This window comes from Carassius gibelio, chromosome A16 (genome assembly GCF_023724105.1).
Source record: "Carassius gibelio isolate Cgi1373 ecotype wild population from Czech Republic chromosome A16, carGib1.2-hapl.c, whole genome shotgun sequence".
NCBI lineage: Eukaryota > Metazoa > Chordata > Actinopteri > Cypriniformes > Cyprinidae > Carassius > Carassius gibelio.
This window is the reverse complement of record NC_068386.1, coordinates 4,799,445-4,818,995: the sequence shown is the minus strand read 5'-3', so window position 1 is coordinate 4,818,995 and position 19,551 is coordinate 4,799,445. Positions and strand designations below refer to the sequence as shown.

At 34.6% G+C, this 19,551-nt stretch overlaps 1 protein-coding gene across 15 annotated transcripts in view; it reads right to left on the bottom strand.

The window, feature by feature from the left end:
* Window positions 1-19,551, bottom strand: part of LOC128030996 (regulating synaptic membrane exocytosis protein 2-like) — a 139,674-nt gene that overhangs the window by 29,974 nt on the left and 90,149 nt on the right. For 11 of the 15 annotated variants that reach the window (XM_052619145.1, XM_052619150.1, XM_052619153.1 and 8 more), the window contains 5 exons: window positions 19,205-19,396; window positions 17,605-17,714; window positions 16,291-16,323; window positions 7,295-7,398; window positions 5,230-5,396 (listed from right to left, as the gene is read on the bottom strand). In XM_052619145.1, the coding sequence (XP_052475105.1) occupies window positions 5,230-5,396; window positions 7,295-7,398; window positions 16,291-16,323; window positions 17,605-17,714; window positions 19,205-19,396 (606 nt within the window). Of the gene's footprint in view, window positions 1-3,310; window positions 3,505-5,229; window positions 5,397-7,294; window positions 7,399-10,838; window positions 10,869-16,290; window positions 16,324-17,604; window positions 17,715-19,204; window positions 19,397-19,551 lie in introns of those variants that run through there. The other 4 variants (XM_052619157.1, XM_052619149.1, XM_052619161.1 and 1 more) reach the window with 3 other exon arrangements.

Genomic DNA, 19,551 nt, shown 5'->3' with positions numbered 1-19,551 from the left:
ATAATTTTTCTACCATCAAAGAAGCATTTCGCGTACCACCTAATGCCCACAGCATCTACTGTACATCCAACTCGGCTCATCAACTCCAAACGTACCCACTGCAGGCGGCACAGAATGAGTCAGAGTCTATCAAACAGAACTCAGATTTGCATTTGAAAACAGCTTATATCGAGCATAACAGAACGCATTAACAAAAAAAGTCAAATTACGGTGGACTATAGGCTTGTGATTAAAGTTATATAAAGAAAATATATTGACTTCGAAAGCCACTTTTCTATCTCTATTGAACTCTGCCACAATGCCACACTTTTCTGTAACTTTATTTAAAGTGCCCATATTATGCCATTTCCAAGATTGCCTTTTTATGCAGTGTGTAATGTAGCTGCATGTGAATGTAAACGATCAGGAAAGCTGAAAGTGCACAATAAATAAAGTTATCGTCTCCCAAAATAAAGAATCGACTCTCTACAGCCTAAACGAGTTGTTAGTAATTTGAATCCCACTTCCGTGATGGCTACACGTCACGGGGTAACACATTTGCATAATTTCTGGCTATGTTCTACGTTGGTCATAGACCAACTTGACCCCGCCATCAAACATGTTATTTTATTGACGACTGCTTCTCTAATCTCAGGAAGTAAAAAACAAAACGTGAGATTCACTAAATGCTTCAGTGAAGGCTCAGTAACCTGTTTATTTGGACCAGCTGGCTCCACTGAATCACAGTTTTAAAAATAATAGATGCTTATATTTTCTATTGAGCGTTTTAAATACAGAACTATGGCAATGGGGGTATCATTTCAGATGCACTGTACATGGTAGACCAATCACAACAGACTGGGCCCTCTGACCAATCAGAACAGGCTCACAGAAAGGAGGTTTGCATCCATGTATTACTAATTTTAACTAATGGATCTTATTGTAAAGTGTTTTATTGTAAGATGTCTAAAATTATATTTTTTAATTTTAATAATTATGTTATTAATGGATTTAGTTAAGTTAAAGAGAATTAAACTTCATTTTCTTACGATACTTTCTAAAGGACTTCTGCATTTGACACTGAAAATCTGATTTGAAATGGTCCGACTAGAGGCTAATAATACCACAGAAACCAACGGAAATGAAAAAAAAAAAAGAGTTGAAACATCTGTGTGTCTGTGTGCTGTGAACACAAGCTTCAGGAGCCACTCACAAACCTCACTGACTCTTTATGACTTGTAAGGCAATGCTAAGTAACCTCTTTATGGCTTTGTTTTCCTTCTTGTTCCCGCTTGCTAGTTTCATGTATATTAGTCATGAGATTGCATAACTAACCCCCAGAGAACTGCCACCAAAAATCATGCCTCTGACATATTGCAAAAAAAAAGTCACCTGATGAGTCAATGTAATCACTGCTGACATCACTTCCTGTTTTCTCAAAGCACATATTGGCTGATCCATCACGCCTCAGTGAACACATACAGACAGAAAGATCACCATTGAAAGCAAACCCTTTTTGCCTTTTCAGCTATATCACTGTTCGTTATACATAATATGAATCCATCCATTCGCATGTTCATTTAACGCAATATGATCAGCGTTTCGCTTCAAAGGTCTGCGTATGCTTCCAGTCACTTTCTAACAAAGGAAATCACGTTCCTATCTCCCTCATTACAAACTTGATCAGAGTCTAATGCATCGGTCAGAGCCCCAGATGACAAGAGCTCAAGAGTCAAAACTGAGAAATGAAGAACATGAGCTCAGAAGTATCACAAATGTGGTGATGAGAGAAAGAGCTGGACTGATGCACCCCTGATGCATATATGGGTGAATCTTATTTCATCAAGTAATCAAAAGAAAGCAGATATGATCTTTTGTACAGGTATTAAGAAAATTAAATCTGTTTTTCATGACACTGGCATTATTTCATCACAATTAAGACTATGGTCTTGATTATTAATGGTAGTAAATCTCATTTTCTTTCTGCTGTTTAAGTTTATATTTAAGTAAAACAAATAAATAAATACATTACAGAATCAAATGTTTATTATAGTTAACAAACACTACAATAAAACCTAATATAAACATTTTTGTTTATATTTATGTATATATGGATGGATGGATGGATGGATACATATATATATATATATATATATATATATATATATATATATATATATATATGAACAAAAACTACTACAATTCAGAATATAAATAAACTACAATTAAAAACTAGTAAAAATTACAAAAACATATACATATATATATAAACTACAAACTACAATAGTATCTCAATAATACTAAAATAACAAAAATTATAAAGTATTTTACAGCATAGCAATTACAGTATTTTACTGTAACATAATTATACCTCTAAAAATCATTGTGTGTCATTTGTGTCAAATATTGTTTTCATTTTAATGAGAATGGCTGTTAGCTACAGTATAAAACAAAATTATATCAAATACAAAATCTAACTCTAAATAACAGAATCAGGGACTGCTTAATTCTCGTGAAAATAAGGTCAAATTTTATAATAAGATCAAGTGAATATGAAGCTGTATCTGAATGGAGGCCTTTACATGGGCAAAAGGGTTATTAGAAGACATTAAAATAAAACACATTTAATAAACCTCAAATAAAGCCATCATAAGCGTTGAATTTTAGTTGCAGCACATTAATATACCATACAGACACTAAACACACATAAGCTGAAACATGGCTGATTCATCCATCATGAGCAGGTCACCATGGCTGGCCATCTACTGTATCTATACACTCATTTCACTGGACTAGAGTTGGGAGCTTTTCCAACAATTATTATTATTATTATTTTTGCAATTGCTTTTGTAAAAAACGAATACAAATTTACAAAAAAAAAAAAAAAAAAAAAAAAAAAAAAAAAAAATATATATATATATATATATATATATATATATATATATATATATATATATATATATATATATATATATATATTATACACGGTATATAATAAATCTAATTCAAACGTTAGTGAAAATTATAGAAGTACCACAAAGACGCTAAAATAACACTGGATGTAATGTTTGTAAATATTTTGTTTTATTTAACAGTTTTAAATAAATAAATGCTAAAAGTAACAGTACTTTTGACAAAAAATGTTAAATATAATTTGAATACTGTATTATCAATTTTTTTTATTACTATCAATTTAAGGGTAAAACTTGGAAAGTCTGAAAACCATTCAAGTGCACCTTGTTTAGGCATGAACAGTATATATGTTTATATCCAACGGAATGTCTTGTAGTTATGGTATAAGATACAGCTGGTTGCCATGGCTATAGTTTACCTGAGGTCCGTCTCTGAGACTGTCCTCTGGGCCACACCCTCTTCAGACTCCTCCTCCAGCTCTGCCTCCTCTCTGTCTACACTATCTGTCTGTCTCCTAAGCTTTCCTGCCCTCCCCCCTCCTCTCTTGCTCCCTCTGTCCTCTAACCCTCCATCCTCCCGTCCCTCCTGTAACGCCTCCCCCACCGACTCCTCCCTCTCCCTGTAGAGGCTCCGCCCCTGCACTTCATTGCTGTGGGTGTGGCTGGCAGAAGTAGAAGCAGAGGTGCAAGCAGCATGCAGAACAAAAATGAAGCACAGAAAAGTGTCAACAGTACTTGAATGTAAACTGCAACGTAAGAATGAATGAATGACAACACAACCAAATAACGCATTGCAAACAGTAAAAACAACAGAGGCACATATGATGGAACAAAATGTGTTGCACAGCTCGCAGAACTTAAATATTCACATCTAGTATGTTGTATGAGAGTGCACTAGGTTGCTGGTGATTATTTACTAATAGTAAATGTAACTTTGTGTTCAGTTACACAGAGCCAATTAAGAAAATAATTGGATGACAGACAAACGCTATAGAATTATACTGTCATTCAAAAGCTTGAGGTCAGTACAATATTTTTTTTAAAGAAGTCTGTTGTGCTTACCAAGAAAATTGACGACCCCAAGCATTTGAAATGGTGTTCACATTCACTTGAAAATGTAATGACTTTAAAATGTTTAGTCTGCATTGATTTGAAGCCAAACTCACTCAAACTGAACCCAATCCTGAACGCCCTTATACCCAGAAAATGATGAAGCCTACAGAACTATATTTCTCTCAGGCCATGTACACACTGCAGCTAAATATGATCATCACTCCTTTTCTGTGTGCTTAATCGTGTTCTGCACACAGCAGGTATTTACAAGAGTGATAACTTCATTCTATAACCAAATGTATGCCTGGAAGATTCAGATATGAGATGCATCTTGACCCATTTGTAAATATGGATACCAGTTTAACCAAAGCGAGTTAGAAAAGAGAAACATAACAAGCAATTAATTACAGAGCCAACAATATTTATAGAGCTGACGTAGAATTAAATTTTCACACAGTCAGACTAATATTTGGCTAAAAACTGTCCACTTTAACTTTAACTGAAATAGACTGTTTTAAGAGACCAACTACAGCCATTCAAGACAATAAATGTTCATCAAGCAGTTAATATTGATTATTTCACATATGAACTGCTTTGAATTTCCATAATTTAGATTACATCCAAATTCATATTCTGTGTGCATTTTCAATTCAAATTCAGGAATTACACTGTAATAAGGCATTTTCAGTTCTGAATGGTAAATAAGAAGAAAACGGGTAAATAAAGATGTATCCGGGCAGACTGGTAAGACATTTCCTTGAAGCGGGGTCAATGAAATTAAAACGGCAAGGGTTTGGATAGTTTTTGCTAGTTATGTGTGCAATATGCATTTGACGGTCTGTGAACGGATGGTGGGTGGTATGATTAATAATCATACCACCCATAATAACTTGTAATAACTGCCAAATGAAAATGGTTTTTCCAAAACTAAATCTAAAAGTATTTTTATGATTTGAAATATTGAAACAAAAAAAAGAAAAAAGAAAACTGAAAAAAATGAAAATAAAATCTCATTCAATAATAAATACTGTAATAATACAATTTTTGTTTGGTCTAAAACACTGAATTACTAAACTGTTATTAGCTATTATTAATTATTAGTTAAACTATTGGCATACATGTTTCTTGTCTACAGCCAGGAGATGCCAAAACATGAGGAATTCACTCCTACAGTAATCAGTATGTACGTGGCCTCAAAGAACAGCCCTCACTGTGGACTATACCTGGACTAAACTCTAACGCAGAGGTTTGACAGTGATTCTGACTCGAGAAGAGGCCGTCTCACCTGATCTTGCGGCTGCCCCGCGGCCGTTCTGATTGGACAGAGATGTAGCTCATGCTGCTGAATCGAGACGCACTGCTGGTTCTCGACACAGCGGACACGTCGCTAACATCACTGTCCGAAGACTTGGCCGAGAGGTTTTCTCCCCGCTGAGGATCCCTGCCTGAACGCTGCAGAACAAACACAACACATGCAGTCAGATGCTTAGAGACAGCAAACAGAAAATACAAAGGGATCAAAGGGGCTAGAGAATAGGGAGAAGGGCAAAAATTACAGTAGGATTTTTTTTTGGGGGGGGGGGGGGTGTTACTTTTCTATGCATTACTTCCATGTTAGAGGCAGAGAAATTTCACACAAACTAAGAGCTTAATCTAAAATATCTACAATTAATTAAAAATAACAAATGATAATAATGAAAAACAATAACAACAGCAGAAATGACAACTATTCAAATATAAATAATAAATTCAAAAAGAATAAAAATTGATGTACATATCAACCATCAAATAACAACAACAAATAAATATAAAAATAATTAATATAAATAAATAGACAAAATAATACATGACTAATAATAATAATAATACAATTCTATTAATGAGAATTACTTAAACTCAAACTGTACAATATGTGTTTGATTTCCAAGGAATGCATGAACTGATAACATGTTTACCCTGAATGCAAAGTTGCTTGTTTTGGATAAAAGCAAAAATACATTAATTATATATGTTTTTTTTTAAAGAAGCCTAAAAAAAGACAACAAGCATCATTAAAATGAAAGCCACTGCATTTACACTAAGGGGTTCCTGGCTATTCTCTCTTGGATAGACATGGAGAGGTACAGCACTGTGGGATCTTATGTAACATTTATTTATAAGTTGCTCATGGCTTGCTATGCTGATTATAAACATTACGTCCTAAATGGCGCCTCCATTAGACAGACCAAACAAACAGAGTCTTTACCTGCTTTAAATAGAATTCTGCATAACTCGAGTGCCTGTACAATGCTTTTCATACCACACGCTTAAAAGGATACAAAGGGAAGGGGATATGACTGTATATGGCACTTAATCTCAGCACAATGTCTAGTGTACACAAACACTAATGTATATCCTGAACAGAGTCCCTAAACCTGGAAGACTATATAGGTCTATAAAAATCTCCCAACTGCGGGAAGTGGGTAACCAAACACACATCATGTTTTATCTATGTTGACTTCAGATCAAATAAGCAATCTGAATGGCTAAAAAGTGCTCTTGGATCTAGTTAAACTACTTGGATCTAGTTTAACTTAGTTAGCAAAACTAAAGCTACAAGCAAAAAGTAGCTATTGTAACTAAACTGATGCATTTAAAGTGCGTGAAAGAAGAACTCGTAAACTAAACTAAAATAAATAAAATAAAAAATAATTAAAATAAAATAAAAACTTTAAACATAACGTGCACAAGCATGCATGCAAATATTTTGAGATTAATAAATCAAAACAAGAATTAACTTTTACATGTGAACATTTACATTTTTTTTTAACCCCTTTACTGTCACTCACATTTTAGAAGATAGTCTTGAATGTGCATGATACAAACCTACATTTTTATAATTCATGACTATAAACATTTTGTAACACGATTTTGATGTGACATTTACCTGGTAATGCAATGTCTGATTTTAAAATGGGTTTTAAAGGATGAATTTTGAGGTTTTATGTTTTCAAGTGATATATAATTTTTGATGATTTCTAAAATGTGATAGAGAAAAAGTCAACAAAGTCTTTTTTTTAAACAAAGGTCAAAACTCCTGTTATAAAATAGATTTTTGAGGGTGCACTCTTGTCATAAATTAATCTATTACTTTTCCTACATAATTTTTTACCAAAAAACATTGGTAACATATATATTTGGGAGTCTTAGACCTTTCCAACGATATATAGTTTGTCAAGATTAGATTAGATTTGTAATATAGTGAAGTAAACGTAGGTGTCCTGTATTTGGGACTGGGTGACAGTTAAGGGGTTAAAACGTTGGTTTTGAACAGTTTTTCTACCAGTAGAGCAGTAGACCACAGTACTTGCCTTGTGATAGTCCTGTTCCAGTCTGGAGTCTGAGCCTGTTCCCTGTTTGTACTTGTTCATCTTCAGTTTCATCTGCCGCGTCCGCTCCTCAACATCCATAGCACCTATGGATCACAGCAGACGTCAATGAGGTTGCGTGTTTGGAAGCTTGTTGAAAAAAAAAAGCCTCACTAATGAAGCGTCTGAATAACGTGGAATGCTTTAACAAAAATCTTTCCCATCTACAACAGTAATGTACAACACTGAACTAACAGCGCTAACTAATAACATTTGTCATGAGGTGTTTCATACAATGCAGCATGATCACATGCAGCTAATGTTTCTTAAAATGAATTACCATCTGATCTTTATGTTTTACACCAATCTGTCCATCCATAATTTTTTTTGAAAAAGAATCTCCATCAAAGAGACCATTATTAAAGACACTGCTGTTTAAATTTCTCAACACATTTTCATATTATAAATAATGCAGAGAAAAAATATATAAATAGAATTACTGTAGGAAATTACAGAGGAGACAGTACAGTGTTAATAATAATCAAGAAGGTAACTAAATTCTAGGTCTTTTTACGAGAGTTGGCTTGTGTAATAAACTCTTCACAAGTCACAAACCTGACACACACTTTACCACATCTGAATATTAAAGAGTCCTTCACTATTAATAAATCAGAGCATAAAATAAATGAAGTGCATGTGCAAGGTTCAATTAAATTATATTGTGGTATATTTTAGTGTTAGTATAATTTAGTACTAAATACATTTAGTGTTATGTAATACTCTAAATGGTTGCTAGGGGGTTTTATGAGACTGCAGCGTGTTTTTAAGCAGTGCCCGCGTGTTGGGTGTGTTTTTAACATGTAATTTAGTCGCTAGAGTATCCTTAAGCAGTTACAAGTAGGGATGGGTACAGAAACCCGGTATTAAAATGGCCCCGGGGCTAAATTATGAAAGACCGTGGTATCAGTAAGATCTGACGGTATCGGTTCTGCTTTCGGTACTGGAGGGGAAAAAAATAATGTATACTATGTATTTTTGCTTAATAATGTTATCATGCACATTTGGTCTCACCAAACATTTCTAATGTGCGATCATATTAAGTTTGTCTGTGAGATCTGCGAGATCTCTCATGCGCGCCGCGGAGGCTGTCTGTCAGTCACACACACACTACAAGAACGTGCGCGGCGCACACACACGCATAATGGGCCGTTCACATATCGCGTCTTTTGCGTGCTCAAGTTCGTTACTTCCAATGTAGGCGGTATACTTCACTAGGTATACTTCACTAGAGTTGATGCAGACAACACTCGTTGTCATAAGGGCAACAAAAATTTTGCATGTAAGGGCGGAAACACAAGCAATCTGTCAAAGCATCTTTCAAAAGTGCATTATGTGCAGACAGAGAACTGCAAAGTTTTCGACTGCCTAACACAACACAAATTACCGATAAGAATACTGTTAAAGTACCGGACCGTTAAGCATTATCGGTAAGAGTAGTAAGACCGTTATCCTTAACGATACCCATCCCTAGTTACAAGGGGGTTGTTTTCAGCATGTTACTATATAGTTTCTAGGGTGGTTCCTTAATGGCCTGAGTCTCTGTAATACTAAGACTAATACTAAGACTAATATTGATGAAAATCACAATTTGATGTTTGTTCGTATAGCAAAAAGTCATATAAATGTACAACTACAAGCAGAATTTGTCTGAAAAAAAAAAAAACGTTGTCAGTGCAGGTGCCGTAAATTTCAACAGTAATTTTTTCTTTCAAATAGCATTTGTGCTGTTAAGTAATTACCCAATATTTAGTGCTCTCAGAATCATTAGATTCATTGGATTTAATTGTAGCGCTATAGAGAAGTTCATGCATGTAGGATATTTTTTGATCTTAATGCCACATTCACAACTGAAATCACTTTCAGAAAGCTTTGCAGCATGGGAAACCTTCCTCAAAGTCAATCCATTTTCAAGTTTAGATATCTGCAATGCCAAAACCATATAACACACTTCATTCTCAATACTCTCTCTATTGCTTTAAAGTTGTTCAAAGTGAGATGGGGGGATGAAAGTGGATGCAAATAAAACTGAAATTGACATTAACACCTTCTGAAAATAGCAACGATGTGATATATCTGCACTTATAATGTCATGAAGCCAGCTTCATTAGCTCAAGCCATAACCAAGAACGGGTTCAGGAGGTAAAACCACTCAAAAAAGGCACTTTTAATGTGGAAATGAAAATATTGAAAAAAAAAAAAAACATATATATATATACTTTTTCGACAGTCCACTGCCATAAAACTCTACGAATAACAAAAAAATCTAACTCAAACAGCTTAATTATTACTTTTATTCAGTAAGGACAAATTCAATTTAATCAAAATGATAAAAAACTAAATGGCAGAAAATATTGAAGTTACTATTTTATTTTAAATAAGAACGATCATAATCACTCATGATTATGACTGGAGCGGATAAGGAAGCTTATGGGCTTCACAGCAAACAGTAACTCTTATGATTTGCAATAAAGAAACTAAGTGAATAAAAATGGGCAGAGAGAAGGAGTGATGGATTTAAAAGCCAGAGAAGACAACCAAACAGCAGAAAGAGATGGGGTTCGCTTTTCAGGCACAGTCCCAGCATTTACTCCTCTATGGTTTTTACACTCATTACAACATAGAAAAATTATAACAGCTACTGTAGAATTGAATAGATTTAACTGTCTGCTGCAGTGCAAACTGATAATAGTTGAATCTCACAAAGCCTGTAAAAAATTTTCATCTACAGGTCCTTCTCCAAAAATTAGCATATTGTGATAAAGTTCATTAGTTTCCATAATGTAATGATAAAAATTAAACTTTCATATATTTTAGATTCATTGCACACCAACTGAAATATTTCAGGTCTTTTATTTTTTTAATACTGATGATTTTGGCATACAGCTCATGAAAACCCAAAATGCCTGTCTCAAAAAATTAGCATTTTTAAGAAGGACCTGTATATATACACAATACATGCAAAAGCGCATTCTAATTGATACCATATTCCGTTATTAATATTATTAATTTATATTATTTTTAATGCATATTATAATTTATGTCAAATTAATAAAAAAAGGTTTAATATATTATTGTAATTTACTTAAAAAAAAAAAAAAAAAAAATATATATATATATATATATATATATATATATATACTTTTTTTTTTTTTTTTTCAGAATTGAGCTTTAGGAATCACAATTCTGAGAACAGAAGTAGGTATTGTGGAATATAAACTTGCAAGTTGCAGTCTTCTTTTTTTCTTTCTTTTTTTATACCCTGTACGGAAACAAGCTTTCAAAGAAAATATGTGTTCTTTGTGAGATAAACCCTAATGTTGACACTGCTCACTGACCTTCTGGAATATCCATTAGCTAGATTCTCAAGATGATAAATCAGTTTTCATTTTTGAGTGAGCTGTTCCTGAACAGGAGTGTGACAAACAGAGAGGAGCTGGGACACGGCATAGAGGACGACGAGAAAAGCAAAGCAGAAGAAAGGACAGACCTGAGTTTGTCCGACTGGGGGAGTCCATGTCTTCTGGGAGGGGGGGAGTTAGGGGTGAGGGGGTCACATCACAAAAATGGACAGACAGACAGACAGAGGAGAGGGGTGTGAGAAGAGGTATGCAGAAAGAAGGACGAGAAACCAGGGGCAAAAACACACGGGAAGGAACACATCAACAACAACACCACCACAAACACCACACAAAAAATGAGGGAAACACACGACAAGCAGATAAAACCACAAACACAAGTTTCAAGTTCCATGATACAAACAGAAAAGATATATTAAAGAAGAGCAATAAAAAATAAATCACAGTTCAGTGAGAAAACACGAAGAACAGCCAGTCCTGCTTCAAAACAAACCCTGAAACACTATAGGAATGTTAATAGAACATGCAGTCAGGAATGAATTACAAAAAGACCTGTGGAAAGAAAGGAGGATAGAAGAGAAAGGAGGATGACAGTCACCACAAACCCTGAAGAGAAATAACCTTCATTTGACAAGACCAGGACCTGACACCAGTCGGATGCTACACAACACTCACAGATATGCTACAATGTCGAAGCAAAATAACAAAAACAACCATTTATTGCACAAAGTTAGTGTCATACTCCAGGTGATTCGAAGTCTTACAGTAATTTTCTCGCAGTTAATTTGTTTAAAGCGCTCTTTTAAAATGTAAAATTGCTGAAACACATGGTCCTGATTGGTTTAGGTTATGGGTCAGTAAGATTTATTTTTTGAAAGAAATTAATAGTTTTAAATATTGTTACACAATATTACTGTTTTACTGTATTTTTGATCAAATAAATGCAGCCTAGGAAAGCATAAGATACTTTTTTTCAAAAACATAAAAAAAAATCATACCAACCCCAAATTTTTGTGTGGCAGTTTACAAAAACACTAAATCAAAAACCCCTGACAGCAATTCTATCATTGGTGGCCATAGAGTTGTTTAGAAACTCTGATTTGACAAAAAAAAGGAACAAATAAAATAATTAAAGATAATAATAATAATAATACAGTACATAAACAAAAAACAAAAATGCTTTGCAGCTAGAGTGGACATTTTGCAGGCATTTGTAATCTATATTATCTGCTAAAATGCATAATGCATCACACCATGAATAATTCATGAACCTCTAAAAGGCCACAGGTTTTATCAAATGTAACTTTAATATAGTCACAAACGGCTGCAAGTCACTCATTTCGCCTTGAACAATGAAACAGACTGAAACTGCACTACAAGTTGCGGTCACTTCCCATTTACTGTAAGCATGCCCAAGCTGAATATATCTACAGTACCTTAAAGAATATCACACACAAAAAAATAAAAAATAAATAAATAACAATGAAGACCCTTTACCATTCATGGAAACTTTCCACACTGTAAAAGGTTCTGTATAATGCAAAAAGGTTCTCTAGATAATTAAAATGCTTTTTTACTCTAAGAATAATAATGGTTCTTTTTAGAACTGCTCACTGAAAGTTTCCTTGAGGAATTAAAAATTGCTGGCATCACTGTAACAAAAACCCTTTTTGGAACCTTTATTTTTAAGAATGTAGACAGAACTTCATCCTTCACTTCACTCATCTCTGAATCACCCTCTGGAGAAAGTGTCCTGCTGATCCTTCAGTTCAGCCCTGATCACAGACATCTCAGAATCCTTGTTTAGATCATTTGTTCAGTGCTGGTTTAGTATCTTTTATAATGGCTCTGGAGTCTAAGGCCACTTTGCGCTAATTGGACACCTTCCTCCGCTCCATATTTAAAATCTTGTTCTGTGTCTTCACAGAGAACACAATCTGCTGATACGGCTAATTTGTATTTTTTTTTCTCAGTGTTTCATTGTTCTCTTGAGCTGTGCTTTGATTCGCCGCAGCATTAATCATGCCACGACCCCGCATGCATAATCTTGTGTACCCAAGCACATTTTTTATGCATTAATCACCCTCAAGATGATGTCATTCCCCACAGACGGATGCACTGATGGAACATTAATTAACTGGACCTGATATGGACCCTGTTAACCCCCCAACACACACACACACACACACACACACACAATCGGCTTATCAGAAAGCTAAGATCCTGAGAGCAAGACAAACGCTGTCCTGTTTGCTACTGACTATGCTTGTCTCATTTGAATTTAGCTCAGTAATACATATAGTGATACAGTGCACATTTTCTATTCAATGTAATTCAAGTTTATTTGTATAGCGGGTTTTTACAATACAAATCATTGCAAAGCAACTTAGAAAAAAATATTATTATTTTTAATTGTGTAAATAATTTTTTTTTTACTAAAAATAACCAATCAATAAATTGCATTTATGATGTCTCTTGAAGGAAAAGATAATAGAGCTAAACTACCGTGATTTATTTATCTATACTAAAATTATAGATGATCTTTATTTTATAACTAATTTGGTTTTAGATGTAAAAGCAACCAAACAGTGTGTTTTCTTTAATGTGTTATTTACGGGTGTTTTTTTTTTTTTTTAAAGGGTTGATATTACAATAATAAATGGGTGTGGAAAAACCTAATAATTAAAATAAATGCCGAGCAGTGTTAGTCCTTGTACGTCAGTACAGAAAACCTTGTGCCAGATTTTCTATTGACCAGCCGATTGACTTACACCCTCCACATTTACTTCACCTGACTGTATCGATTGCACTTATTCATCCAGAGATTTAGAGCTTGAAGCCAGACTTCAAAATCATTCAGAGGAAGAGTGGAAAGAGCAGACAGGGTCAAAATCAGAGAGGTCAGAGGTCAAACCTGTCTGAGCAGTTTCGTGCGTCTCCTCCTGAAGGCCGTTAGACGATTGACCAGCACTGACCACTGAGCTCTGCTGGTCCACCCATTTCACCTCTTATCATGCAGGTCAATGACAGAAAGACACAGGCAGCGTTAACATACGGCTCGATGTGTGTCAGAGAAACTGAGGGATTGCAATTCCCTCATTTTTGTGCAGGTGCAGTTTCCAAACAGTGGTCAAACTTCCTTTAGTTTCACTTCAAAAGTGTGTTTGTGCCATTTCATTATTTATTTTCTATTTTAAATGCCAGTTGGTTTCATATGTCATATCTAATGCAATACATTCAGACTGGCTAAGATATTCAAATACTTTATGAATCCACTACATATTTCATTCATCAATGTTTGTTTCTGAAATACAGTCTCTGGACATTACTCTTGTGTATTTAGTTTCCGCTAAAACCATGTATTAAGCTGGCATCCTAAAATAAATCAAAAGGCTGAAAAGGTAGACAGAGATGATAATTCAGCACCAAAGCAATGAACAGCTCCTTTCTACACATGACTGTGCGTCATCTGCTGTTTAAACCATGCAACTGCATCCTACTAATCAAGTCAGTCTGCAGAGCCACTGACTTACACTTCTATCAAAATCTGACATTTTATAACTAAATTTCTAAATTTCACTCTGAAGCATGAGTATAGAAACATCTTAAAATGACTTTAAACAGAACAGTCTTTTAAATAAGCTGAATGTCTATCTGGCTGTATTTAGAGTTAGAGTCACAAGCTATAGCACACAACATTTATCCAGACACAATCCAGATCCTTTTAATTCAATACAATCTCTCTAAAAGTCCCTCATTATTCACAGCAAAATGCACTGAAACACTGACAACCCACACAAGAGAGATATATAGTGTATGAGATACGTGAAGAGGGAGAGATTGACCTAGAAACAGACTCATCCATGCAGAACTCAAGCAAGATCTGAGACACATCAATCCTACATCAACATTTTTGGAAAAAAAAGAGCGATTTTAAAGATGTAAGGACTGGGCAATAAGTAAAAAGTGTCCCTAAAGGAACAATTATTAAACATTTGCAATTCATAAGTGACAATAAAACAACACACAACGTAAACTTTCTTTTTTGGTATGCACTTAGACAAGAATTGCAAATTAAGAACTTATTTCATGTTCAGACTTGAAAATGAAATGTAAACACATTGTGATGTTTTGATATACTGCCCAGTCTTTAAGGTGAGGAAACATCCTCTTAGAAAAGAAAATGAAGAGGAAAATACTGTAAAGCTACACTGCAAACACACGCCTGGAGAGACTTGCCTTTCCTGCCATTGACCGCAGGGCCGTTTGGCCTCATTTCACAAGCTTTAACACAACAACAGGAACAATGGAGTAAAAACAGTGCAAGAATTCCCACAAATACACAAAATATAAGCCAAATCCTCCTGGACACTCATCTTGAGTGCCATATGACAAAAAGATGGGAGTATTTCAAACAGCTAATGTAGAGTAAATACCAGTTGGACAGAAAGCAGAGATTGATGCTTGGAAAGAGGCAGACAGACACACACACACACACACACTTCCAACAGACAAGATCTTGTGACAAATACAACGGATGTGGCAGATGGGAGTGGAGGACGTGTGACCGGATGGAAAGTGTGCCTGTGTGTGTGTGTGTGTGTGTCTACAGCTAATTTTTCATTAATATTCCTAAACCTGATGTAAACCTGAAGTTACTGTATCTATGTACTGCCCACAAACCAGAACCAGGTCTCATGATACACAGTACCGTTTGGGGTAAGTTCATATACTGTATAACTCAGATGAAGTCAAAGTAATTTGATTTGATTTATTTTAAGAAATGTAAAGATAATGTTACAAAATATTTATATTTCAAATAAATGTTCTCTTGAACAATTGAATCACAGTTTCCACAAAAATAATCGACTGCACAGTTTTTGACATTTCTTATCGATATGAAATGTGTTCCTGTGGCATTTGACATTCATATTTAAAAAAAAATAAAATAAACAGAAGATTAGTTATTCTTAGAAAGATGTTTCTCCTCTAAACTTTTTAAAAGTTTCAAACTGCTCCATACTCCTACTGCATGTCAAAGATGGTCTTATCTGCATCTTTTTGTATTTCTCCGAAAGAATCAGAGAGAAATATTATACTTAACTGAGAACACCATATGAATAAAATTTAGCATAACACCATTTGAGCAATAATGCAAAACATTGCTAGCAAAATGGAACAGCACATCTGTAAAATCAACCAATGATTGCAAGACAGAAGTCTCTGTGACTGCTTCTAAAACAACACAAAGGTCACTAGGAAAACAAATATAACTTTGGAAAATCGTTTATCACAACATTACACAATCACTGTTACAGGAAGACAAAGGAAAAACCAAAAGCTACTTGTCTACATTCACATATAAACAGAGTTTGCAATGGACCTGGCTTCATAACCTCTCAGAGAAAGCTCTGATGGTCCGAAATAAAGAGGGAAATCAGCTAATCTGACTTCCAAAAAGGTCTATGATCTAATTCTAGACCCGTCTAAAGAGGAAACACCAGCTCAAGACCATTGCAGAAAGGTTCAATTCAATCAGAAGCTCTTTCTGACAGATTAAACCTTCACAGATGTGTTACACACCTGGAGAAGGCTCAAGTTCTTCACCTCCATCTTCTGAGAGAGGAATGAAAGAAGGAAACATCAGAGCGCACATGCAACTAAACCACGCATGTCATTTAACATGATCATGTGTGTCGCCCGCACTCAAATATAACAACAGGAAGTGACTGGTGCACAAACTGTGTCATATTCAGCCAATGGGGTAATGGGGTAAACAGTGCAATGTTGTGACAGTGGATAAAGAGCCCTATAAAATGACAACAATTTATACTAAAGACACTTTTTTAGTTTGGTTTATTTACTGCAATGACAAGCATTGATGTCTTCTACTTGACACAGAGGCTCCGCCCACCCATGGGGGGAAAACAAACACTGTCACCATAGTTTCCCATTATTTTAAATGTAGACAACAATGATTCCAATTTTTTTTCTATTTTTAGAAAGAAACTCACAAAATTGGATTTTCTCTGCAATTTTTTTTTTTTTTTATTAAAATGTTATTTTATAATATTTATATTTTAAATTAATTTATTATTTCTGGTGCTTTAAGTCCATGTCTGTTGAAGTTGTACAGTACATGAACAGAGAGATTGCTGGAGTAATTAACCTTTTTATTATACTTCAAATTATACTTTAACATTTCATATTTATTGTATGTTATTTGATTTTTATTTGTTTATTTTGTAAGTAGTTGCAAAAACTGTTGACAAAATAAAACCTTAGCATCATTTTTATAAGTAACACTTTACAATAAGGTCCTTATGGTTAGTTAAATTATTAACTAACAGTAACAGACCATTTCCTAAAATATTAATTAATCTTAGTTCATAAAAGATACAACTGTCGTAAGTTCATGTTAGCTCAGGTCCATTAAATAATCTTAAAAGATATAAACTCTGGATTTTAATGATATACAGTATAAGTAAATGTTAAAATAATTACATTAACTAAAATGCTTTGGAAGTATTTTTCATTATTTCATGTTAACTAATGTAGTTAACTAATGCTAACAACTGCACCTTTGTGTAAAAGTTGTAAAAATGTTGGCATTTTCCATTTATAAAAGTCTATTTTTCCTGCTCAATTTCTTATTTAAACAGAAAATACATTAATGCTTTTCAGGCATTAATTAAAGTCCAATTTGTCATGTCCCCAATTAAAATGAACAGATCACTACTGTAACAGAGTTTTTTATGGATTGCTGACTGCATCTATACCAAACCCCAACTTTTGCAGAGTCAGTCATTCTGCAGTCCCATCTCTCAAATAAACATCTCCGCATGAGCAAGAGCCAACATGAAGACAAAAAGAAGTTGCACAGAAATGCAGACTTACTTCTTTCCAGCGTCCCTTTTGGAGGCAGTTGTGGGAGCTGTCGTCCTCTCCTGCTGTTCACGGGGGTCCCGGTGGGGCTGGTCTGAACCGACCCACCACGAGGATGCACCCTGGTAGAAAGAAATAATCACCATCATTATCGTTGTTATGTGCATGTACCTTAATGCTACAGCACAAGGCATTACCCTGAACATTAACAAGAAACTGCAATTAAAACAGAGTATTATAATAGGACATTAAACATAAAGGCATGACAAGATTTCAGAGTTGCTCTATGAAGAAAAAGCAAATGAAAACGAAGCTGATATAACTTATGTAACTATACATTTTAAAAACAGGGAAACTAATAGTTAAAAAGCATGGGCTGAAAAGGAGATGATTAGTCAGTCATATATATGATATTTCACATATACATATGCTGTAAAACCATGCACATTAATTGGAATGATGCTGAGGATTAAAATAACAATAATAAAACAAACATCATGGTTTCCCATCAGAATTTTATTAAGTAAAACAAAATTATTTGTATAATCACGAAGGTACTGTAGTACTGGTAAATATATTATAGATGTCTGTTTGTTTGTCTGTTTCAATCATAGCCTTAAATTATAATTAAATTATAAGATATGCAGTATAATGATATATAACTTATTAATAATAAGATTTACACTACCATTCAAACATTTGGGGTAGGTAAGTTTTTTTTTTTTATTATTAGTCTCTCATGCCCACCAAGGCTGCATGTATTTTGATCCAAAATACAGTAAAATATTGTGAATTATTATTACAATTTAAAATGTTTAAACGTTTTCTATTTGAACACATTTTAAAAAGACATTTATTCCTGTGATGAAAACTGAATTTTTTGCATCACTACTCCAGTCTTCATTGTCTTTGTAATATTAATTTTGTGCATAAGGTGCATTTCTTATTAAAAAAGCTACTTATGCTACTTAATATTTTGATACATTTTTTTTTTTTTCAGGATTATTGATGAATAAGAAATTCAAAAGGACAGCATCAAGACATACAGTATATTTTAGATCAATTTAATGCTTTGCTAAATAAAATTATTAATTTATTAACTATTAAAATAGTCAAACTAGTCAGCCTTTTTATTCCAAACATATTTAGTTTATATGCTCAAATATTCAGTAGTATGGACATTTACTACATTTAACAAAATGCTTGATACTTTGGCACATGAAAGTGAGTCTTCCACAGCAAGAGAAGTGTGTGTTTTTCTCCGCCATCACCAAAAAAAAAAAAAAAAAAAAAAAGACAAAACATATTAGGATTCGAGACAAAAAGAACCAAACATGTGAAAAAAATAATGAGTTAAATATCACACAGGGATAACAACCAACTGAGATTTCACACCACGCTACAAAACAAATCATTAAAAAGAAATGAACATTATCTGATGCATCTACAGATATGAGATGGAGCAGATTTAACAGCCCTGCTGCACAGAAGACAAAGAAATCAAAGGGTTGGTTGACTGGATGCAGGGGATCTTTGTTAGCACATGAAGGATGTTTTGTTTGATTAGTCAGGGCTGTTTTGTGGGGTGAGCGGCTGCTTTGATCTGGGTCACCTTGGTAAGGCAGGGGAGGGTGGAGCAGAGTGTCCTGACTGCAGGGAGGGCATCGATGATCTCATGTGGGGTCTATCGGGCGGCCGCTCTGTGGAGCGAGAGCGACTGTGCATGGGCCGCTCCAGCACGGACCGCTGGTCTGCAGAACGGGACCTGTGGTGATACTCGTGCCTGTCCGGATCGCCGTAATTCCTGGAGAAACGTGATTGTGGGAAACAGGGCGATGTTTAGTGTGGGTGAGGTCGGTTGGGTCGGGCTGTCGGAGGCATTCTGAAAAAGTACTGAGAGACTCTAACAGGTTGTGGTAAAGCGGTCTCATCTTTGGCACTTGGAAGCAACCAATGTCC